Source organism: Drosophila suzukii, chromosome X (assembly GCF_043229965.1).
Source record: "Drosophila suzukii chromosome X, CBGP_Dsuzu_IsoJpt1.0, whole genome shotgun sequence".
NCBI classification, from domain to species: Eukaryota; Metazoa; Arthropoda; class Insecta; order Diptera; family Drosophilidae; genus Drosophila; species Drosophila suzukii.
In genome coordinates, this window is record NC_092084.1 from 21,897,783 (window position 1) to 21,923,022 (window position 25,240).

At 38.4% G+C, this 25,240-nt stretch overlaps 4 protein-coding genes across 4 annotated transcripts; all 4 read left to right on the forward strand.

Annotated features, from left to right (window-relative positions):
• Window positions 1–13,759: 13,759 nt before the first annotated feature.
• On the forward strand, window positions 13,760–16,262 carry vanin-like. Its single transcript, XM_017067520.4, has 4 exons — window positions 13,760–13,909; window positions 13,970–14,612; window positions 15,090–15,819; window positions 15,890–16,262. Exons 1-4 carry the CDS (start codon window positions 13,790–13,792, stop codon window positions 16,116–16,118), a joined length of 1,722 nt encoding a protein of 573 aa, XP_016923009.3. The 5' UTR covers window positions 13,760–13,789; the 3' UTR covers window positions 16,119–16,262.
• Window positions 16,263–16,642: 380 nt separating this feature from the next.
• On the forward strand, window positions 16,643–17,329 carry LOC108004577 (uncharacterized). Its single transcript, XM_065867942.2, is given in 1 exon segment — window positions 16,643–17,329. A coding segment is annotated over 1 exon segment (564 nt). The 5' UTR covers window positions 16,643–16,657; the 3' UTR covers window positions 17,222–17,329.
• A 139-nt stretch (window positions 17,330–17,468) lies between these two features.
• Window positions 17,469–20,116, forward strand: LOC108004576 (vanin-like protein 2). Its single transcript, XM_017067516.4, has 4 exons — window positions 17,469–18,043; window positions 18,106–18,733; window positions 19,171–19,867; window positions 19,930–20,116. Exons 1-4 carry the CDS (start codon window positions 17,972–17,974, stop codon window positions 20,081–20,083), a joined length of 1,551 nt encoding a protein of 516 aa, XP_016923005.2. The 5' UTR covers window positions 17,469–17,971; the 3' UTR covers window positions 20,084–20,116.
• Window positions 20,117–20,419: 303 nt separating this feature from the next.
• On the forward strand, window positions 20,420–22,616 carry LOC108021838 (vanin-like protein 3). Its single transcript, XM_017067484.4, has 2 exons — window positions 20,420–21,179; window positions 21,404–22,616. The coding sequence occupies exons 1-2, from the start codon at window positions 20,468–20,470 to the stop codon at window positions 22,294–22,296; spliced, it is 1,605 nt and encodes a 534-aa protein (XP_016922973.2). The 5' UTR covers window positions 20,420–20,467; the 3' UTR covers window positions 22,297–22,616.
• Window positions 22,617–25,240: the final 2,624 nt, after the last annotated feature.

Consider the following 25,240-nt stretch of genomic DNA (forward strand, 5'->3'; position numbering starts at 1 on the left):
TTCAATTTCTTTTTTTCATTAAGATAGAAGTACATTTATAATAATTGTGACTTGCATATTAAACTTTTCAAACTTAGGTGTAAAAGGATTTAAGAATTCTTAAAAATTAAAATAAAATATTTTATTTTTTAATTAAATGTTCAATTTTTTATGCAGTGTAGACAAAAAACAAAAGACAGCTTCCACAACAAACAGTAAAAAAAGCGTAAAACCAAGCGCAACAGCCGCAGCGATACCAATAAAAGTATTTATATAACCGCACCGCCAACAGACAACAAAATCTCAATTAATTTACATAAAAACCACACAAAAAAAACGGCGACATATTAACCATAACCAGAAGCAACAACAATGTGAAAAAAACAGTAACGCCATTAAAAGCTGAAATATACATTGTAGTTCAAATATTAAAAGTTATGATGTCCAATGATTGGACTTAAACCACTTTAAGCTGACCAAAAAAAGCTTATAAATTAGAATCAACCAAAAACCGACTTGGAGTTCACAAAAAGAATAACTAGCACTTTTAAAAACCAATATCAGCAGTATTAAAAATTCCACTGTGTACTTAAAAAAGAAACATAAAATTGACAGAATGGCAATCAAAAACGAAATAGCTATCAATAAATATAAAGCCAAAAAGCAAGCAACAGAAAAGCAGAAACCAAAGCCAATTTCACTAACCGCATTTTTCAAGGAAACTCCATTCAAAAAACGCTCCATAAAGGTGTGAATAATATGAAATATTATTAAAGTTAATCATACATTTTTGTTGCGTCCATCAAATGTGGGGAAATTGAATAGCATTTTATTGCCAAGGCAGTCCACGTCCCCCGATTTTCAACTATATGTACATACATGCACACACATACACGGCCCACCTTTTGAATGTGTGCTATAATTTTCAGCATTTTCAACACGTCAACGCTACGTGTTGATGATGCTAACAATTTTCCATTTCCATTGCAGCAACAAAAATGGGAAACGCGGGGGAAAATTTCATTGAAACTGCAAGGGAATCCAGAGCTATAATAATGCCATTGCCAGAACTTACACACGATTGCACTGCGAGCGTTTATATTTCATTTCCTGTTGCATTTTATTGCTGACTCCATTACTGGGTGGCAGGGAAATGGGGGTTTTACAGGATCTAATCGTGTTATGCCACTGGGTGACTGGGTGCATCTACAGTGACTACGGATGCCAGCGATTAGGCATATGCCATGTCACCCAACGTTGAGATACCATCGATGCAAAAGAACCTAATTGGATTTCGAGAGATTTTCCATTTCGAAGTACCGACCACAATTTTAAATACTCGGGGGTTTTAAAAACATTCATAAAGGTGTCTAAAAGTATGCAACGATATATATGGGAAATGGTAGTGGGACTAATTTTTTCTTTGCATACTTTTAGGCTCTACTATTAGAGATTTTAAAACTCCAGTACATAGAGATTTTCAACTTTTAACCCCATACCCAATGTAAATTAAATAGAACACCAGAAAGTAGGCAATGATGTTTGCAAGAAGAAGAACTGTACGAGTATTTATAGCAAATGTATGTCTATTTTGTCTATAGTGTGTTGATAAAATTCCTTTTGCACATTTTATCGCTTATCCCTGTTGAAAAATATGTATTTTGAGGCTTTCCACCACTTAAATAAGCATGAAATGTGCAAATATGGGTATTATTCGCCGCAAAAGTGTAGAGTATTTTTAGAGACCCCTGTGGAGCAGGCAGCAGTCGATTGAGCAATCGATTTGAACTGTCTGTTATTACTTTATTGTTCTATATTTATGCACATGCAGTGGCTGAAGTGTCCTTCGAACTTCGCACTCACACACACACACACATCGGTGCATAGATACACAGATACAGCCACAATGCAGCGACGTCCTTGCTCCTTGATGGCAATGGATACGGATACCCCATCCAACCAACCACCCAACCACCCCACATCCTACCCACATTATTTTCATATTAGTTTTGAAAAGCGCATTATGTGCGGTTCGCTCCCATTCCCCATTTTGTCCGGCTTTTTTGGCATGTGTAATGGCTCGCATTATTATCCTCATTTCGGTGCTCTGTGGCCAGCCCCAAAATGAAAATATATGCAAATGCCAGTCGGTTGCAAATTCTTTGATACAGATACGGTTGCAGATACGGTGAAATTTTGCCTTTCCGCTAATCTCTGTCTGCGAAACCGAGGGCAGACATATTTCGAGGACACGGCAAAAAGGCCAAGGATCAAGGACGAAGGACCCGGCGGTAGTGCAATTGAGTGGGAGCCAAGGAAAAAAATAAAATAAATGCAAAAATGCAAGTGCTAATTTGGTGTTGGAAGCGAAAAGGAAAGTGTTAATGGGCTATCTTAACTATTTACGGAGTTCGCTTTATTGAAGTGTTAATGGCATTTGTGAACTATTTCTTGAGTTATCTTTATTAACCAAGTAACGAGCGTTTTTAAAATAGTTTAGTATTTAGCTGACACTGGGGGTTTCCGTTTCACAGAAATCGTTTGGGTTTTGAAATCACTTCTAAAAAGTGTCTAAAAGTATGCAATGCTAAATATATTGATGCATATTTTTTTAGGGCTGTATAAGTGATTTAAAAACCGTAGAGATTTCTGTGGAGCCATCCAATATCTAAATAACTTACCTAAAAACATATAAAACGGACATAATTTAACTTTAGTTCCACAAAAATCGGATGTGTTTTCAGGCCACTTAAAAAGATGCAACAAAAATATATTGATGCATACTTTTAGGCAGCCTGATAAGTGATTTCAAAAATTTAGAGATTTTTGTGGAGCCATCAAATATCTAAATTAATTGCTCAAAAACATATTAAACGGGTTTAATTTAGTTTAGTTCCACAAATATCGCTTGGATTTTTAAATCACTTATAAGAGGTATCTAAAAGTATGCAATTCAGAATATGTTGATGCATACTTTTAAGCAACACCATAATTGAATTAAAAACCATAGTGGTTTCTGTGGAGCCATCAAATATCTTAGTAACTTGCACAAAAATATTCAGTTCCACAAAAATAGCTTGGGTGTTCAGACCTCTCAAAATGGAGTCTAAAAGTATGCAATGCAAAATATATTGATGCATACTTTTAGGCAGTCCCTATAAGTAACCGTAGAGATTTCTGTGGAGCCATCAAATACCTAAGTAACTTGCCCGAAAACATATAAAACAGATTTTATTTAATTTTCTAAGTCCTTGCCACCAGCTTGAGCTTTCACAATATCCTTAAAATATGCATCTACCTCTTCGGCCTGAAACAATTCCCTGCTTTCACAGGTCTCCTGTTCGAGCTGCCGAAAGTTGTGTCATCAGGGCCTTAGATCCTGGGCACACTCCATTGCACAGCCATCGAGAAAGCACACAGAAATCCCAGGATGTTTTCCTATGAAAGTATAAGTAATTTTCGTGCTTTGCCTTTGGGTCAAATCAAGCGTGAACTGTCCGATAAACCGATAAACAAAACAATTAATTGCATTGTGACTGGGCCATGTCCTTTTTGTGGACCCTTTTTAATGACTATTTCACACACACGACTTGTCTTTCGCCATACGATTTATTATGATTGGGGTTCGTTTTTGGTTTTCGGTTTTTGGGATTCGAATTGGTATGGGTATCCACCATTGCCTGGGTCATTGACTTTTCCTTTGGGAATGCAAATGTATCTCCCCACCGTGCAGATACACAAACTGCTACGAAAGTATGCCATAAATGAGAACGAGAGCAAAGTGCACGGCATACTTGGCTCCCGAATTGTTTCTTCGAGGAGTGCGCAATATATATAGCATATATTTACCATAAAAACATATTCACATGGGCGAGCAGAGAGCGAGAGAAATATTTAATAACAGTGGCATGCCCCTCAAAATATGTTCTTCAAGTAATTTCCGCCAAAAAAAAAAGCAACAAGATTTTCCGGATATTTTTCGGATGCTATACAAATAAAGTTTATACAAACCACGCAGGTACAGCAAAATTGCCATCGATTAATTCCTGAAATAAGCTTACCATTTCAAACTTTCCGATTGGATTTCGTTGTCCCGACAGATAACCAATTAAAAATTTGTTTTGATTATGAAAGTTTTGTTTAGATGTCAAAATCAAAGTTAACATGACTGCGGAAAAATCAGCAGTATAATTGATTTTACAAACTTGTTAAGAAATATGCAGTTGGGGAATTTAGATAGAATAGTGCAATTTTGGGTGTATTTATCTATACAGTTATACAGAAAAAACTATGGATAGTTTTAGTTTTACACTTAGTGTTAACTTAACTAAAAAGCTAGTGAACATAAAACTACATACTGAACTATTTCATATTTTAAGAGACCTCTATATGATGTTATTAAAATAATTTCCAACTTAAATTTGATTTCCGCACCAACCTCAGTACTGACTTAAATCCAAAAGATATATTCACTTGAACTGCAAGTCGTAAAAAAATTCCAGGCAAATAAGGGAAAACGAAACGAAGGTTGCAAATTGAATAAAGAAGTGACACAATCGACAAGGAAACTGGCGCTGATACTTCCGGCCAAAAAAAAGGAAGAAAGGCATAACTGCAGCCTGTCTGTGTGTATTTGTACGAGTTTTCCAAACGGTTTTTCACCGATTTTCCTCCGATTTTCCTCAGCTTTCCCTTTGGCTCGCCACCACCCACGTATTGCCTATAACAAGCCGCCAATTACGATAGAAATCTAGAGAATGTGCAAAATCGAGCAAAAAATTTGCGACTATAAGGCGAAAACAAATTTACATGCAAATCCATTTTAGCCATGGCAAGGACACGCCAGGAGCCAAAATGGCGACACGCTCCCTGTCTGTGTGACTGCCGTACACTGTGTGTGTGTGTGTGTGTATTTCAGCCAACAAATTATCTCAATTTAGCATAATATTTACTGAACTGCATTGAACCGCTGGCAGACGACAGGAGCAGCCAAGTGAAGGCGGAAAAACCCGGTGGAAAGCGGGAAAAGCTGGGCCAAGAACTGGGTGGGTGGGTGTATTTTGGCTAAGGTTGGAATAAGAAAAACGGGGGAATCCCCCCTCCAGAATGTTGGCAATTAGAGCTGCACGAAACTCGTGATTGTAATTGCCAGCTTGTAATGTTCAATTGGCCACAAGACTGGCTGCTCATTGAGCTCAAAAAATATGCATATGTTTTCGAGATAATTATGAGCCAAGAAGTGGTTAGGTATTTTTAAAAATTTAAAAACAAGTAAGCAAAAATTTAATTAAAGCTTATTTTAATCACTGGAACATGAGACATATATTTATATTTAAGGTAGAAAAGTTACTAACAATATTTTCCAAGTCACATAAATTCTATTAAAACAGATATTCATTCCATAAAATATATTTCAATGGCTTTGAAAAGAATATGAAAATAAATCTATCCCTACAAATTGCCATCAAACTGGTTGCTGCATTTTCTTTATTTGAAATCAAATGAAATGAAGCACATATATATACGAGGACTCCAAAATTTATTTCATCCATTATTTCCATGGAGATATATATTTTTTGCCCCTTGCATAAATCCATTTCGCTGTTAATAATTGCATTGGCCTGCTATGCAATAAAACATCCATCCGTATATTGGCCATATTCGGGAGATATTAAATCAAGTTTTCGTGTTTAGATCTGCGTCACGATTGCAGCACCGCGGGTGGAAAAATGTCGCGGCTTTGGCGCCGTTTCATGAGCTAAGAAATTGAATTGAATCTCAAGTCCCTGTCGTCCCGCTGCTGACTTATGGGTCTTGTATCCCGCCAGGTGAGCTGAGAAGGGCTCCCCCTTGGGGTCCTCTCCCTTGGCTGATTCACCTTGCTGTCCTGGGCATCCATTTCATGCATGGCGCTCTGACATTCCATTCCATTCAATTCGATTCCATGGCAGCCCAGCCGGGGCTCCCTCTTTTCGATATCAGTCAAAGTAATGGCGCTTGATTCTGTCTATTGAAAAGTCCCATTGCTGTCTTTTCCTCGAAAAGGGGGGGGGGGGGGGGGGGGTTGGAGAATTTCTCGCGGGAAGGTTGGGAATTGCAAACTTTCTTTTGGCTGGCTGCATTTCGCTGACATTGAAAAAGGTGCACGGGTAAAGTCGATGCAGCCAGATGAAAAAGCAAAATTCTCAGGGGGGTGCCACACAATTTTCTAGTGTTTTCAAGACTTTTGAGGACCTGCCTAAAAGTATGCTGCAGGGAATTTTACTCTCCCGAATTTTCAAAGGATTAAAAACAGTACAAACTTTAAATAGACTTAAATCATAAAAAGAATCTTGATTATTAAAATGAATAAAATTAAAAAGTTAAATGAGTCAAACTTAAATTATGTATAAAGGTGTCTAAAAGTATGCAACAATATTTGTTGCCTTAAAAAGTACAAACTTATTACATATTTAAAACATAAAAATAATCACAATCATTGAAATGATTAAAGTAAAAAAGACAAATGAGTCCACTGAAATTATGTATATAGGTGTCTAAAAGTATGCAACAATATATGTTGCCTCATTTTTTTTCATTGCCTTATTTTAGATACCTTTTTAAGCCATTTAAAAACTCTGGTTATTTATACCCTCCTATATAAACTAATTAAGATGTTTTTAGTTACTATAAAGCCTTTGACTTTTTTCCATGGTAATCAAGATAGCAATTGGAACTGAGGAAATTGGGCAGTATATTTGTGATCTAGCCCAATTGCTAACCCAATTAAGCCATTTGCTGTGCCCAATCGATTCGGGACTTCCAATTATCACAAATTGAATCCCGCTTTACACCAAATCCTAATCCGACAAATAGAATATATTGCCGCCGAGGTGTTGTCCTGCCAAAAGGATTCAGTTTCAATTTAAGTCGTCTTCTTTTCTGTTCTTTTTTTTGCGTACGTCTTTTTTCCCCCAGAGCTTTTTCAATTTACTAACGGAAATCCAGGCAGTAAAGCGCATTCAATCAACTGCTCCTAACTTTGTTGTGAGGTGGTATAGGTCGGTGGAGATGGGATCGCTGGATTGTAGGACTGGTGGACTGGAGGGACTGGAGGGATTGGAGGCTGGGGATGGCCGGCATTAAATTTATATGTCAATAAATCTCGAAGAGCAAAAGGCAAACGGCAAGTCATTGGCTTTTGCGGATGTGCGAGTAGTGCAGTATGCCATTCTCGGCTGGGAAAACTTATTAGCCGGCGCGTTTAAGGCTATTAAACCAAGTCAGGTGGTGGGAGGTCGTGCCGCACACACATACAAGACTATAAATCAGAGGCCTGACATGGCCAGCAATAACCTACAGGGTAGGGATTTTAGGGGGGGGGGAGGTAGTGTTATGGGTTAGAGGGTCAGGAAAATCCAGTGACAGTTTCCCGATACAAAGGATTAACATAACAGCTCAATAACACTGAACTTCTGCCTAAATTTGACAAATGCGTTTGGTTGAATAACATAATGCAAGATTTGATTAAGTGCTTAGGAATGTCGTTTCTGTAAATAACAAAAATAAAGTTACTTTTATCAAAGCGTTTTAATCACACTTAGCTTACCGTTGAATATCCTATAAGTTATTTTAATCACTTAAGAACAGAGACGCCACCAGTTATAGCTTTTAAAAAAAAGGTCAACAGTTATTTAATTGACTTTAATTTATTAGTCAGAAATAACTGTTATAGAAACCAATTTTACTTCATTTTTTAAGCAATAACAGTTATTCAAAAGATTATATATATCTTTTAAAAAAATTACATTTATATTGAGACTTTAATTTTACTCGCCGGAGAATAACCAATTTTAGCACTCCACTGAAGAATTCACGGCTGTGAAGAAGAATGTTGAAAATCGCGAGTTCTTGAGAAGTCGAAGCACGGAAAGACATAGCATTTTGGTAGCCCAATGAAACAAAAAATTAGAAGGTTATGGACTACCCCTGCGTTTTCAGAAGAATTATTTACATTTTCTTTCATATTTAAGCTAAAAGGACTTTTAAAAAATAAATACTACACTCGGTCACATCTTAAGAATTTTATTTTCTTAGCAATGCAATTTTAAAGATACTTTTATTTTATTGAAAGATATATCGCTTTCTTAATATAATGACCTTAAATTGTGTATAAAGGTTTTACATAAATTTAAAACTAATATGATTTACAATTAATTAGCAACAATTTTAGTTCGATTGTATTCGATTCGCGTTTGCTAAAATATCTCAATTATTTCAGTTTACTTTAATTTAAATCACATACAATTTGCTGAAGTTTTTCCTTAACTACATTTTATTTAAATTGTAATTTTACTGCAATTCCCCTAGAATTTTGTTTCAGCTGGTAAATATTTGGTAACATTTAAAGTACACTTTGCCACAACATTACTTCGATTCCGCTGCAATTCCACTTTGTCCTTGGTGATTTTATGTTGCCACAGCAAGCGGCTAATCGCACACATGTAAACACATTTCTCAAGCTTTTCCACACACTTTTCCGCCCGCTTTTCCACCCACCCTTGTGGATACAGTTCATTTTCCGAGTGCGTATGCGTAATAATTCGTCACTGGTTTTTGTGGCTGGTCTGGTGTGTTGTGTGTGTTGTGTATTTTGTGTTGTGTTTGCCGGATTTAAGCGTTTGTTATTAATCAGCCAGTCAGTTTGCAAGCCACTGACCCACTTCACACCCTTTTTGGGGCACTTTTCGGCGAATCCTGTGCCTGGCATAAATCTCAGACAACGCGTCGTATGAGCGATGTCAAATGCAGGCAAACTGACTACTGAGAAGTGCCGTTTTTGGCCGTTTTTGGGTATCATTAATAATACTTTTTAGTTAGCATACGCATATACGCAGGGTTATGGCTCCTGGTTCCTGGTTCCATTCTCCTTTCCGGCTAACAAATTGCCCGGCTCAGGGCACAACAAAATTGCAATTAATCAAGCAGACAAAAATCTGCCTCCAGGTCCCGAGGCCAACTTTCCATATATACTCATGCATATACATATATGTATGATTTTGTGGCCTGACTAATCAATGATTGAGAGATTGAGATTCCAAGTCATCGATAAATGGCAGTCGAGCAGAGTCCTGGCCCGATTATCCGCAGAAAATAATGCCCAGGACGAGACCAAAATGCCTAGAAAAGGGAGCAAGGAATATACATCAGTATAAAAGACGACCCAAGAAATTAAATTATTTGTTAGCCGAGGCAAACGAGAAAAAGAGAAAGGAATCCAGGAAGGAGATCTAAAAAACGAGCCTGACAACAAGGCCATAAGAATAGCACACACACGTGAACACAAGGAGAAAATGGGGTGCTATTTGAAACAATATTCGAAACAGTGGCCTATAAAAGATTATTTTAAATAATTAGAATTATCGTTGAAGGTTTCTATGTCAATGGATTGGAAATTAAACTTCGAGCTCAAAGAGGTATGACATCCCTCACTATGCCCTTTTTTTAAATATGGCACCCTAACCACGGATTTTTAATCGCGAATAGGAATAAGATGTTAGTTTGATGCGGTTTTTCAATCGAAGTTTATCCAAATCAAGGCGTATAGCTAAAAGAAAGACTGTTTTGTGCAGCTTGCTTCTTGTGCTAACGATCACGTAAGGAAAATTTATTTTTTGACCAATTTTCGCATTTTTATAAGGGGGTGATTCATGATTTTTTGCCAAAAACGGCAAAAATAAAAACTTTTCAGGTTTGACTGCCATCGGCTTGGAATTTAAAGAACGAGCTTAAAGAGGTATGACATTTCTCATTGCGCCAATTTTTCGCATTTTGACAGCTAAAACACTTATTCTTTATGGCCTAAAATCCGGTATTCAGATTTTAGCCAAAAATTCTCTTTTTCAGCGGTTTTTCGATTCTAGTTTCGCCAAATCAAGGCGTACAGCTAAATGACCGACTGTTTTGAGCAGCCAGCAACCTAAGCTAACGATTTCTTTCACTTCCTGGAAAATTAATTTTTTGACCAATTTTCGCATTTTTTATCATAATTTTTTTTTAGCGAAAAAGGGCAAAAAATAAATTTTTCAGGCTTGAATGCCAATGGATTGGAAATTAAACTACGAGTTTAACGAGGTAAGGCATTCCTCATTTTGACTTTTATTTGCATTTTGGCACCCAAAACATTGATTTTTAAAGCGGAAAAAAAGCAATCAGATTTTAGTCAAAATCCGTATTATATCCAGGTCCAAAATTAAAAAAAGTTCTGTTTCGCCACATTTTTCTCAGTGTATAGACCCATATTTCTGTGTGTGGTTCTTTGTGATGGCTTCGTTCGTCTGGCTGGGCAACAAGTGAAAATCCATTTGTTAGAGGAAATCGTGCAAAAAGCTTAAATACGAAGCTTAAACATAAGTAGCAACGAATGCCGCCCGCCCACAAGCACACATGCAAGGCCACCCATAACCACCCCCTGAAAAACATACATATGCGCACATAAGTAAAAACTAAATGAAGTTGCCTCCGATTTACCTTCTTCGAGGGGTTGCCCCAATTTTTCACTCACTTTGTGATGTTTTTGTAAACATTTTTTCAAAACAACCTCGTTCAAATAGGTGTTCTTTGTTAAACAGATGTTTTATCAGTCAATCTCTTATCGAAATGTATCATTGCATTTGACTGATAAAAATTCAGTTATCAAATATCTTTTATAAGCACAGTTTACCAATCTGTGTCTGTGCCTTTGTTGCTGAGGCCACTTTCGTTTGTGATTGGGTCAAGAATTTGAACGATTAACCTATGGGTTATGATGTATTGTAAACTTTATATCAAATCAGTTGGATGTGGTATAGGTATAAATTAATTGGTTTATTATCTACAATAATGTTTACAGTGTTTTATTATTATGGAAAAGTTCCTTGGATTCGTTAAATTTACTGGACCAAAAAGACAAACGGTCAAAATTTTATTAAAATTGGTTCAAAAAGTATGTGATAGAGTACGTATTTATATTTTATATTATAATAATATTGATTTTATTATCACTAACCTTGGTATTACATATGGTTTTAAGATGTAATTTCTTTTTAGCAGAGTATTCGGTTATCCCGTTCTTAAGATGCGATTCTTCTTTTTACCTTTTGGTGCTTTTGTGCTCCTTTCTTCCCATTCTCCTTCGTTCGCTTTTGTTGCTTTGGTTGTTGTTGTTGGGACCTCGTCTTAGCTTTTAACGTGTTTTACCGTTCGTTTCTTTTTGCGCATAAAATGAGCAGGTAACAGGTCTGTGCGTGCACGAATGTGTGTGTGCACGGTTCGACTCCCTTGGGTAAATTTTCGTATTTAAAATATATGACCAAGAAATTTTCAAACATTATTTTTTAATTTTATTTTTTCTCTCTCCCCACAGCCTGGTTTTTCAGTTTTTTTTTTGCGTACTTTCCTTGCCGCAAATCAATTTGCCAGGACGAGGAGTAAGTGGAGCAAAGTGGGCCAGCGGAAAAAAGGACAAGGAAAGGAGCGGAAAGGATTGCGAGGCTGCTCGAGTGGAGTAGACTTTGTCAGGGGTGTTCGCCTGAATTTATGTTGCATCCACAACCCGAAGACGAACGCTTTTTTCGGGGGCCCTGAGTCTGCAGTGGAGCGTATGGAAATGCATTAAGTCCCGAGATGACTGCACGTTTGGGATCTGCGGAAAGGATTATCTTTGCCCGAAGAATATATATACATATATGTATACGAATAAAAATGTACATATACAACAAAAAACACTGAAGAGAAACACAAGAAGTGCAAAAAAAACCCGATAATGCTCGAAGTGGGGCAATGATGTCGACTTAAAGCCCAGTCAAGTGCCGGCTGAGAACTTTATGGGGCAGATTGCGCCCTGAATTAGCCGGTTGATGGATCCGTCCGGGGTCTGCCACTTATTTCCTCGGCTGACGGATAACTTTGGATAGCACTCAGTGAAAAGAATACACAAATGTAAAGATAAAGTAAGCAAAGTTTGGTGAACTATACGGGGGAGAATGGATGTGATTTAGTAGTTTGGTAGGTAGTTTGGTATTTTTCGATATTGGGTTCATTTTATAATAGCAATCTGTATCGTAGAACAAGGTTAAGATATTTGTTTAAATTATGACGTCCTTTAACACACAAATAAAATATAAATAAATATGTAAGGCATATAAATAAAAATCTAAATCATTTTGGATATTGGGTGCAATTTATAATAACAATCTGCAAAGGATATCTTGGATATGGATTGTTATAGAATAAGATTAAGATATCTATTTAATTTATAATGTCCTTTAGCACACAAATAAAATATAGATAAATGTATAACGCATATACATAAAAATTTATAATAATAATCTGTATAGGATACCTTGGATATGGATTGTTATAGAATAATATTAAGATATTTATTTAAATTATAATGTCCTTTAGCACACAAATAAAATATAAATAAATGTCTAAGGCATATTAATAAAAATCCAAGTCAATAAACAAAACATTCGTTATCTTGTCGACCAGTGTTATTAGACAAAAAAGCTACAGGTATTTAAAGATAGGAACAGGTAAAGATAACATTTTAGATAGTTTTGTAATAGTTCTGATGTCTCGAGATAAAGTGAAAAATGTCAATGGAAATGTACATTATATCATCGATAAAAGTGGATATATAGAAATAGTTTCGGATATAATCAAAGTACTTTAACATCGAAACTACCGAAATAAAGAGCTCCCAATCAGCGCATTTAATCGAAACATTTATGACCAACACGTTTGAATAATAAATATTATAATACCTCCCTGATATAGGAAACCTGCCTATGCAATAAAGATAAAAGAAAATCAAGGAAATCAAAGAAAAGCCTAGATATGTATACTAATTACGAACACTGGCTGCCGAGCTCTGATTTATTTCACCAATTGTGGTAATGGATGGTAAACATTTAATAAGCGCAAATAAAAATCAATGTTGTAGTAAGAATCGAGAGAAATCAATCGATTTATTTGCAGGGCAGTGATAAAGAAGTATACTATATGGTAAGGTACAGTCGAAGAGGGACCATCGGAACATCCGACCTGGATAGTCTGGGGTGCGGCGATAAGGCTGGCGAAGAAATAGTTGGCCCAAGCGCAGCCAGTCCAATGTACAACGCAGCGAACCCACTAATCATGCTCACGGTTCGCGGACATGACTCCCAGAATAGCGCTGAAACCAGAATAACACACAGAGACTACAAGAAATCAGCGATTTAGCCAATCTAGTGATGGCAAAATGGACTTTTCTGACCATTTATTTGATAAAAATCGCCTTAAAACTCCAGTATTATCAGTATATTTTTTGTTTTACTCTAAAAATTGCGATTTTGCCACCCGTTTTTCTTATCAAATGTTATTATTTTAACAAATAAAAAGGTTTAACAAAATGATATACAGTCAATATTAATTTTTTTGGTTAAACAACAAGTCTTCTCTTAATTTTGGTTATTTTGTTGTGTTGTATTTATTAAACAACCACCTCTGATTATAATTCTTTATTAGATTTCCGTAAAGGAAACGAAAGCATTGATTTTGATATTTTTAAAGGAAACTAAAGCATTTTTACTCTACCTATGAAGCTGGTAACTTAGTTGAATACTTTTTTTTAAATTAAAGCTAAATTTGTACCATTTAAACATTATAATTTCTTGTTAAGATAGCATTTTAAATATTGGCAACACTGGAAAGAGCGAACCATTTCGTGTTCGCAGACCAGACCCACAGATAAGATTAAGTAGTTCTCGGTACATGATTGCCACTCCTATGGGCCCCTATAAAAGCCTCAATGCCTGAGGCTGTGCCAGTCATTAGCAATTCTGAGACTCTCTTGGCAATGGCGAAGAATTGGTGGCAGCTTACCTTGGTGTTCCTAATCCTAGGGCTAATGCCTGGCATGAGTCACCAGGTGGGGTTTCTAATCGGCAATTAGTTGACTAGATTTGATGGTATTCTTCTAAAATTTCAGGCAGCCCTGGCCGATTCGGATTACTATACGGCCGGAGTGGTGGAGTTCCGCCAGTCGATCCTCAGTTTGTCGGCCTGGTCGGATGCCCTCGAGAGCTATGTGGAGATAATACACTCTGAGAATGCCAGTGCCACGGATATTATTGTGTTCCCCGAGAGCACTCTGAACTCCGCGGGCTCTACGACCTTTGTGCCCAATCCCGAGGATCAGATAAATCCCTGCCTGAGTGATGCCAATTTCACCGTGTACGAGGAATTTCTGGTGACCCTATCCTGTGCGGCCCGCAATGCCAGCAAATACATCGTGATCAATCTCACCGAAAAGCAAAAGTGCGAGGATGTTCCGGAGGATACCAGACCTTGTGCGTCCAACGGATTGAATGTCTTTAATACCAACGTGGTCTTCGATCGTGAGGGAGTGGTGGTCTCCAGATACCGAAAGGTTCACCTCTACGGTGAGGCCAAGAACAACACCTATTTGCCGGAACTGAGCACCTTCGAGACGGACTTCGGGGTCACCTTCGGTCACTTCATCTGCTTCGATATCCTGTTCTACACGCCAGCCCATCAGCTCATCGAGGAGCAGGGTATCACGGACTTTGTCTACCCGGCCATGTGGTTCTCCCAACTGCCCTTCCTTACAGGTAAGTCATTTGTACACAGACATGGTCGATAAAGAAAGCGAGGGCTAGTTCATTGACATGTGTCTCTTATCGGGGATCCAGTCGATTGCTAATTGATGGTTCTCGCAACCTCTCGAGATGAAGTGCCTTGAACCGATTATGCACAGGCAGAAAATAATCAGGCACTCCACGTGAAGCAAAGGTTGTAATAACTACAAAGTCGTTAATGGTTGGCAATTAGGCAGCAAAGCTACGGCTTGTAATTATAAAATGGGGCTTATCTCCGGTATGACATCGTAAAGACCTGCATGAGTAAGTGATAAAGTAAATACTACTATTGGGGATAATCCAGCAGTCAGTCGGAGAATTTAAAGAACAATTCAATTAACAGTATAAGAACGCGAATTCTTCAGGATAGTATTTAATTCTGCTACGATAGTGTTCTTTAGCTTTGAAAATTATTGACTCATACTATTTGTTCTACCTTTTTTTTAATAGCTGTTCAGACCCAACAAGGTTGGGCCTATTCCAACGATGTGAACCTTTTGGCCTCTGGTGCCAGCCGTCCCTCGATTGGAAATAGTGGTTCGGGTATTTATCATGGACGTTCTGGCACTTTGACCAGTGTTATGAGGCAGGATTCCGGTGAGAGGGCCATCTATGTGGCACAGGTACCCAAGTATACTCGCAGTAGATCTGTTCAAAAACGCGTGAGGAGGAGTACGCCAGAGATAAATTCCCGCCAGGTGGCCTCGACCACGAGTTTCTACATGAAGCGAGACTATGTGCAGAACTATGAATCTGAGCTAATTCAGTTCGGCGAGGGAACTAGTGGTGCTATCAATCGAACTATCTGCCATGGCAGCTTTTGCTGTAATTTCGATATAGCATGGAGATCCTTGGGAACTGCTGTGGAGAATGGTAGCTACTATAGCTATCGGTTGGGAACCTACGATGGCTGGCGTAATGAACAGCAGGTTGATGCCAATTACATTCGTAATTGTGGACTGTTCACCTGCTCTGGGGACTCCATCGATGATTGTGGCAAGCTACTGCCCATTGAGGGAGAGCTGCAGCAGTCACGTGTGAACTTCACCCGTCTGGAGATCGGGGTCACCTATCCAGAGTCCCGAGAGTTCCTTCTGTTTCCCGACACCCTGCAAGATAATCTGCTGCCTTTGGAACCCAATCAGTTTGATTGGTCGCAGCAGAAGCCCACTGAAGATAGGTAAGATACCATAAAAATACGCTATATAACGAGGATTTTTTATATATGTTTATGTTTCTATGATCCTTAGCTATGTGCACGAAGTTCGCTTTGCCCTCAAGGAAAACCAGGAGCTGAGCAACTTGTTGACCTTTGCCATCTATGGCAATTATTACGACAATGTGTGCACTTTTGGAGTTGGCACTGAGGAGGAGCAACTGGCCTGTGGATACAAGAGCGGATCCAATAGGCTAACAACCCTTGGGGGATGGCTGATAATGCCGCTGGTTATCCTGGTTACCGCCTGGACTAGGGCCTAAGATCAAAATGTATATCCAAACGACAAGAGTTATGATGGATAATATACAACTATCTTTAGACCCACATATTGGGTTCCTTTTTTTTTAATACACCTATTGCTCGATACTACCAGTATTTATATAAATAAAATACAAGATAACATACTTTTGACTTGTAAATTATTTAACATTAATCGGAAGATTTTCAGGAAGGTTATTATAAACAGTGCCTTTTGGGATGCAATATATTTTGCAAAATACCAGCAAAGACACGCGTCGCTCTCTTGCTTAAATACATATCATTTTCAAAGCTCTTGGCTATAAAAAATAATTATATAGATAACAATTAAGAGAAAGTAAAGTTAATTAAATAAATTCTGTATAGCACTTAAATGAAAAGCTTTATCATAAAGATTTAGAGAATTTCACTAGTAAGTCTTATCTTAATTAAGACATACCAAGTTGGTATTAGCTGCCTTTATATAAAAAGCCATTGTAACTGGCCTAGAATCGTCAGTTATCTTTTCGCAAGACCTTGCAACTCTTCAAATTGAAGAAAAATGTCTTGGATATGGAGCCTCTTTGTGTTGGGCTTTTTTATCGCTCAAGGAACTTCGGAAAGTACCATTTTATTTTAATTTTAAAAACCAGAAAAATTGTAATATATTCATCAGGATTCGTTGGACGATATTAACGAAGAAGTAACGAAAGTTCTAAAGAGTTATCTGGAGAATTTCAATGGTTCCTGGAAGGATAACACTGAGTTTCTCAACTGGATCTCAAAAATTCGAGCGGTGGTGAAAAATAATAATACCGATCTAACGGAGAAGTTCCAAATACGATTTAACTTTGAATCTTACAATATTGAACGTTTGATTTTGGAGCAACAAATCTCAGATCGTATCGAGGAGCTGGATAGCATTATTCCCCATCAGAAACTCCAAAAATGCTTAGAATTTTATTTAAACCAAAAATCTCATCTTAAAACAGCACTAAAGCAAACAAATAAGAAAAAAATTGAAAAGTTTGCCGAAAATTCGACTTATTGTCCGTACTACAATTTTGATATTAATGAACATATTAAAAGCCTGCTGGACCCTTCAAAAAGGCAGAATGTCCTTTAATCGTCCTTATGGGTCCAAAGGATGTTTGAGTTCCTGGAGGTACCATCCTATGTTTGGTCCTTATAATTATCACATATTAGTGATTGAATAAATTTTGAGCATATACAATTTGTGTTAATATTTTTACTAGACTGCCTAAAAGTTTGCTTTACTGAAAATCTCTATATTTTTTCCATAGAAACGACTAACAAGTTTTCTATTTATAACTATTTGTAGTTTTCTCTATCAGCCATCAAAATGTCACGTGTGATCGGTGATAGGCGGGGTCACCTAGTTGATAGAAACAGTCCATTTAAATGATATATCGATCATTAAGAAGAAGAGTGGCGTATATCAAACATCACTATTGTTGGCTTAATGATACAGAAATGTTCTTTGTGTAATAGTCTATTATTCTATCTTTAATATAGAGGGTTGGAGAAGTGTACAAGTTGGATCGTTGTAAGAAATCGAATTGGTTTGCAGTTTGAACACTTTAGGCATGGTATTGACAAACTAGTTAGTTTTTTTGCTTACCGATTTATGGACTTTAGTCAAATCATAAATAAGAACATGGCATTTATTTTTGTCTCCTTAGCTAGTGGAAGTTGTTTAGGAATGAGACCACTGAATCGAAACAGTCCAGACAGAAATTGTTTTTGACATGTTTTTCAGCAGATAAGATTAACCCATCTCCTTCTAGGAATGCTATAAAATCTGCAAAGTTTGGTCTTGCCAAGTCACTAGCCAATATCTAACTTGGCAAAGAACATGGCGAAGAATTATTGGGCGTTCTGCCTACATTGCTTAACCCTAGGGTTAATGTTGGGTTGGAGTCAGCAGGTGGGTGTTTTATATCTGGATCTAAGAAAACAGAATAACTCAATTTTCTAATGGAATTTTAGGCTTCACTTTCGAGGAGAGAATACTATACGGCTGGTGTGGTGGAGTTTAAACCGTCGAACTTATTGTCCGATAATCTAAAGGCCTATGTGGAGATCATTCACTCGAAGAATGCCAGCTCGACGGACATTATTGTGTTTCCGGAGAGCACCCTCAACGATATGGGTCCAACGACCTTTGTGCCCAATCCCGAGGATCGGATAAATCCCTGTTTGAGTAATCTTAATGAAAGCCACTTCGAGGATTATCTGGTGACCCTATCCTGTGCGGCCCGCAATGCCAGCAAATATATTGTGATCAATCTTACCGAGAAGCAAAAGTGCCAGGATGTTCCCGAGGATACGAGACCCTGTGCTGCGGATGGCTTGAATGTGTTCAATACCAACGTGGTCTTCGATCGTCAAGGAGTAGTGGTGTCCAGATACCGAAAGGTTCACCTCTATGGTGAACCCAAGAACAGCACTTACCTTCCAGAACTGAGCACCTTTGAGACGGACTTTGGGGTCACCTTCGGTCACTTCATCTGCTTCGATATCCTATTCTATACCCCAGCCCATCAGCTGGTGGATCAGGGAGTCACAGACTTTGTCTACCCGGCCATGTGGTTCTCCCAACTGCCCTTCCTTACAGGTAAGTCTGAATGAGATGAACACAGGGGTGAAAAGTGGGTCAGTCCATTGACATAGGTCCATTAACTGGGTCGAGTGGTTGCTAATTGATGGCTCTCACACGTCCTTGAGATTAAGAGCCCTCCATGCGGAATGTTCGGCGTACGATGGTCAAGTGGTTAATGCTTATTATCTGCTCTTTGAATATTTAAACCACAATCTCTGGGAAATTTAATAATGACAATTAATAGTCACTTGCATACAAGACATAATTTAAGTTTTATTGATGCTTTTAATATACAACGGATTATATCTAAACGAACTTTGGTCAGACAAAAATAATTATAATAGTAGTCATAGCCAAAGTTTGCTTGTAATCAAATGTTAATTATAGGATTTGGTCTATAATCTGATGAATAGTTATTATTATTTCATAATTAATGTGTTTTTTCTCATTAGCTGTTCAGATCCAATTGGGCTGGTCCTATGCCAACGATGTGAATCTTCTGGCTGCTGGAGCAAGTGATCCCACCGTGGGAAATAGTGGTTCGGGGATTTACCAAGGACGCAGTGGCACTTTGAGGAGTGTGATGCGTCAGGGCTCTGGAGAAAGAGCTATATATGTGGCCCGGGTGCCCAAGTACAAAGGCAAAAGACGTATAAAGAGGGATCTCAACCGACAGGTGGCCACCAGTTCAAGTTTCAACATAAAGCGTGACTATCTGGAGAATTTCACCAGCGAGGAGCTGCAAATTGAGGCTGGAAAGAGTGGTAATCTCAGCAAGATTCTATGTCATGGTGGCTTCTGTTGTCATTTCGATGTGGCCTGGAGATCCTCGAAAAAGAATGCTGGGAACTCAAGTTACTATAGCTATCGCGTGGGTATCTTCGATGGCTGGCGTAATCAGAAGCGCCTAGATGTCAACTATATTCGAAATTGCGGTTTGTTCACCTGTTCCGGGGATTCAATAGATGATTGTGGTCAGCTGCTGCCTGACCTTCAGAAGCCTGCGGTGACCTTCACCCACCTAGAGATTAGGGTCACCTTTCCGCACTCACGGGAGTTTCTATTCTTTCCCGACACCCTGCTCGATAATCTTCTGCCACTGGAACCCAAACAATTTGAATGGGCCCAACAACAGCCCTCTGAAGAGAGGTGAGTCTAAAGATCTGTATAATATATTATTTAACTAATGGTTTTCTCTCTACTTTTTATAGCCATCAGGTGCGATTTGCTTTAAGGGAATCCCAGGAGGTCAGTCACCTTTTGACCTTTGCCATTTATGGCAACTACTATTATAATGATTGCACTTTTGGTGTTGGAACTGCCGAGGAGCAGCTGGCCTGTGGTTATAAGAATCCAAAAATATAAAAAGAGCTCAAGAACTCTAAATGTCTTTTGAAATCTGTGGAATTTTATAAAAGATGTATGATATTCTTAGTTAAATCTATTGTTAGTTATTACAATGTTAGCGATATCTTCAGAACTTGTAGTTTTTTCAGCGAATGCCCAAAATTCGACTTTACTCAACCAATAAACCAACCAACTAGGGCACGCACAAATCAGCTGATTACCGATTAAACCGATTAGATAGACCATCTTTACAGACAGTAAACAACAAAAAATCAGACGACGGCGAAGCCAGATATAGAGTGGAAAATATTTTTATATATGTATGCACAAACTTATAGCTTCAACGAAAGGTGGAAAACCGGTTGGGATTAGTCGGCTGGCGATCGTTGAAATATAAACACCATGGCTGGATTCCAGCTTCGATTCTTGTGGATCCTCAGTGGTTTTTTCTTGGTAACTGTGGTTCTGGCTAATGATGGATCAGATGGATTTTATACAGCTGGTGTGGCGGAATTTCGACCAGAGATAATGGGTGGTTCTTCGCAACAACTGCTGGAGACGAATCTGGCTGGTTATCTGGAGCTCATAGCCTCGGCCAATGGCACTACGGATATTATCGTCTTTCCGGAGGCCGCCTTAAATAGTGTGGTCACCTTGACGGCGGTGCCGGAATCTACAAAACTAAGTTTATGTGAAGAACAGCCTGATGATGATCTGGAAATAGCTCCTTTTCTGCGAAAACTGGCCTGTGCGGCCAGAGAACACAGCACCTATCTGGTAGTCAATGTCAAGGAACGAGCTCCAGAGAATTGTCCTTCGGATATTAGCTGTACCAATCTTGGCTATGTGGTTCATAACACCAATGTAGTCTTCGATCGACAAGGAGCTGTAATCTCGCGCTACAGAAAGTGGAATCTTTACCTGGAACCGTCGACCGACCGAACTGAAGAACCGGAACTAGCCACCTTTCAAACCGACTTCAATGCTACCTTTGGTCATTTCATCTGCTTCGATATGCTGTTCTATACCCCGGCTCAGGATTTGGTGGAGGGATTGGGCATTCGGAATGTGATCGTCACCAAAATGTTCAACTCGGAGCTGCCTTTTCTCACTGGTGATTAGTGTTTACAGGGGAATATGGAAAGGGAATTAATTTATAATTATTTCTTGAAAACAAAAAGGATAAGTCGTAACAATATCCTTATACTTTAAAAAAACCATCTTTAGTAGAATCAAAAAACCCAACTTGTCTATATAAAAAGAAGATTTTCCTTTTATTTTTCCTTATTGAAGTATATATTTTGACTGTAATAACTGATTTATAAATTATCTTTGCAGCCTCCCAGTTCCAACAGGGTTGGGCCTGGTCCAACCGGGTGAATCTCCTGGCTTCCGGAGGATCTTTTCCCCAGGGTGGAATAAGTGGCAGTGGCATTTATGCGGGTCAACAAGGCGCTTTGGCTCGACTTATGATGACGGAGGAGACGGTGGGTCAAAGGAGGTTGCTCCTGGCTAAGGTTCCCCTAAATCCCGAGCAGGACATGGATGATTCGGATGAGATTTTGGAAACGGAAGACCCTACTCCTATCAAACTAAAACTACTGCAGCAACCAGAACTAAAGAAGTTTACCACCTGGGAGCTGCCCATGATTAAGGGAAGTTCCGTGGAGAAGAGGATCTGCCAGGAGGATTTGTGCTGTGAGTTCAGGATCAGTTGGTCGCCAGTGGGAACAAAACCGGGATACAGCTACCGTTTGGGGGTTTGGGTGGGCGTAAGGCGATACGAGGAGGAGCAGTACAGTGCCATCCGGCTATGTGGTCTGTTCACCTGTAGCAGTTCCGATGTGGAAAGTTGCGGTCTAATCAGCGAAGAGCAGCGGGAAACGGGACTTCTGGCGGAGAATCAAGTGGTCTTCACCGAATTGCAGATCCTGGGGGAGTTTGTCCGCAGACCTCGAAGTCTCATTACGCCCAGCACACTCAGTTCCTCACATCTGTATGCCCTGCAACCCTCTCAATTAGCCTGGTCCATGGAGGAATTGGATAACCTCACCCAGATTAAGATGGAACTGCGACAACCTCATAGCCAGCTAATGACCTTCGCCATATACGGCAACTATTTCGATGAATATGCGAATGATGGAGCCACCACAATGGAGGGCAGTAGAATGGGAACCCTGCTGTTTCTGCTAATCACGCTCCTAATGATGATGCATCTCATCTGGGAGTAGGTCAATCCATATTGCTCACTTATCCAGGTATAGAACATATCCACGTGGGAAATATTCAGGATGCTTCTAACTCATGATAAATGTTGTACCAACTTGTTAATTTTTAGGGATAAACCATGTTATAACTCGATCAAAAATAGCTTTAATAATTCAAAAATGTAAACTGTTTTTTTTTCAATATAAAACTTTGAGTGATAGATAATATTCCAAAATAATATTGAAAACTTGCGAATTATATTCACATTTATTACCCAAAAGCAATTAAAACGAAAATAATGAGTCAAGCACCACGTAATTAATAGTAAGTGCTTGCAAAACTATTTAGTTTGAACAAGTCTATTAAGTGCCAGTCATTTTTCACAAATTCTCCTTAATGTGCGGTCATAAATCAGAAAAAAGGTGCCTCAAAATGTTGATTTATTCGCGGGGCTGTCAAAACGATTTGGTTCTTTTTGTCGGCTGGCAACTCATTAAAATCAATGCGTGCATGCATTAGTATGTGTGCGCGTTGGGATGGGTGTGTGTGTTTTTGGTGTGTGTGTGTGCATTTGCTGTGGGCTGCACTTTATATTTGCCGTTGTTTGTGTAGTTGCCCTTAAGCTGGCACATTGTAATTAAGTGTCGCTCAAACAGACACACACTGAAAAAAAAATATTTGAGTTCAAAATGGTTTAGAATTTTGAAATGCTAAGACTAGGATTTTCTATATAAAAAGGTTTTTTATTAAGGCATTGGTTTGCTTTTGAGATGCAATATAAATGGTATAATAAATATTTTAATATTCGTATTATAATATCACATAAAAAGTAATCAAATACCCATATTTAATATCATTGAAAATATTATTGCTTTTCATAAAATCACTATCCAAATATTTTCATTGGAATATTATAAGTCCTAATACTAAACATTTTTGTTGGCCATGTAAAATCTTAAATATTTTATTTTCTGTGTAAGAATATAATATTAAACCGTTACATATCATATTTAATACCAACTGTAAAGTAGTTGATTTGTTTACTGTGCATTAAACCGCATCACGTTGTCTATTTGGTTGCCTAATTTATGGAAATCGAGGCATCGGCAATGGAATGGTGTCAAGTTCATGTCATTAAGGTGTGATTAACAAAAATTAGTTGCTGCTTAACGGGACCAAGAGCAATCCACCCCGAAAACCCCCCGAAAAACCCCCCTCCCCACCACAAAACAAAAAAGAAACAGACGTCTAAGCGAGAGCAACAGTGTGCTGGAAAAGCAACAGCTAACGGAAAAGCGACCTCCACCCACTGACGCCCACCTCCCACCCCCACCCACTGGGCGGCCAAGCAGGTGAAGCAGGAGAAGCAACACATGAAGCTGGCGTCGCAGCAGGCGCCTCTGCCCGCGGCGACTGCGAGAAACGAACAGCTTCGAAAGTTTTCATTCATTTCAACTGTTGCTTTCCACTTGTTAGCACGAGGCAGGCTGGAAAACGAAGGGAAATCCGACTGGAAGGGCAGCAACCCAGCAGAGGCAGCCCTCTCCGTGGAAAGTCTCCATTGAAAACACCTGCGAACAGTGGGCGATTTGACCACATCAGCAATAAAATTATGTTCATGTTCAAGAAGAACATAATTTTATACAACAAATGTATGCAGCAAAAAGTGTATCACCTGTACCTTAATGCATGCATAGGTTTTCGAAAAAATTTCTTTGTTTCATTACATATAGTATAATATTACTTGATTTACAATTTTAAATATTGATATTTTAAAATATATTGAATTTCATATTAAGAACTCAATATATTTATTATCACTAATACTAATTTTACTAAGTTATGTTATATTCAAAGTCTGTATATATTTTATTTTTATCATATTTTTAAACTTATTTATTTAACTTTGTCTTAAATAATTTGGTTTTTAAAACATAAAATATATTCAGAAAATGCTCAAACAGACAGTTATATTTTTAACTAATTTATTCAACTTTGTCTTAAATTATTTGGTTTTTAAAACATAAAATATATTCAGAAAATGCTCAAACAGACAGTTTAATATTAAGGTTTTGGTACATTCTGCGCCCACTGTGCGAAGTGCGTGAGCGAGGACGTGTAGAGTTTTCACATGGCGGCGTGTAGACTGCGTTATATTTGCCTTGAATTATTCAGGCAGATATGTTTTATGGATCAGGGCGGAAGGCGCTGCGCTTTTGGACGTCCGCGCCAGAGAAAATGCAATTAGCGAAAATGGCCAGTCAGCTGGCGGGATCCAAAGACCCGAAAAGATCCAATGCATGTTTATTCAAGGTACACTTTGTATTTATAAACATTAAAGATCTAATTAGTTGAATCAATGTTTTATTTTGTTTTTCAATTAATATATTTTCTGTTTTTTTTTACGTTCTTAGACAAATTGTACGGTATTTCACGGCGCGCAAAGCATATTTTTGCCTTCCCTCTTTTAGTTGCTTCTAAACCACCGGCGCGTGCGCATTGAAAAACCAATTTAGTATGTAAGTCCTATTGAAAAATATGAATTTTTTTTTAGTTGATTGCTTTTACTAACATACAAATAACCCCTTCGAATTCTGGTCACCATGTGGAAACTCCAATTTTAAAATTGTATACATAATTATAGAAATTCGATTTGATTTGCCAATTTTAGCTCTCCTTATATTCAGCAGCTAGCTTTGTGGTTTAATGCTTTGCACAGTTTTAATTTTTGTTAATTTTAATATTTTTTGAAGTTTTAAATTGTGTTTTTGAACAGCCACATAGATTTATGAAATCTCCCCTGAGTTTCCGAGTCCAGTCCGGTGTTTCGCGGTCGTGTCCGTTCGTGTTCGGTCGTGTTCGTGCACGTCGCTGCCAGCGACGCCGCTGCTGCTCTGCCGACTGCGCCGCCGACGCGTTGCGTGCTTTGGCAAACGTAACGGCACATTCTGCGGAAGCTTTCGGCGC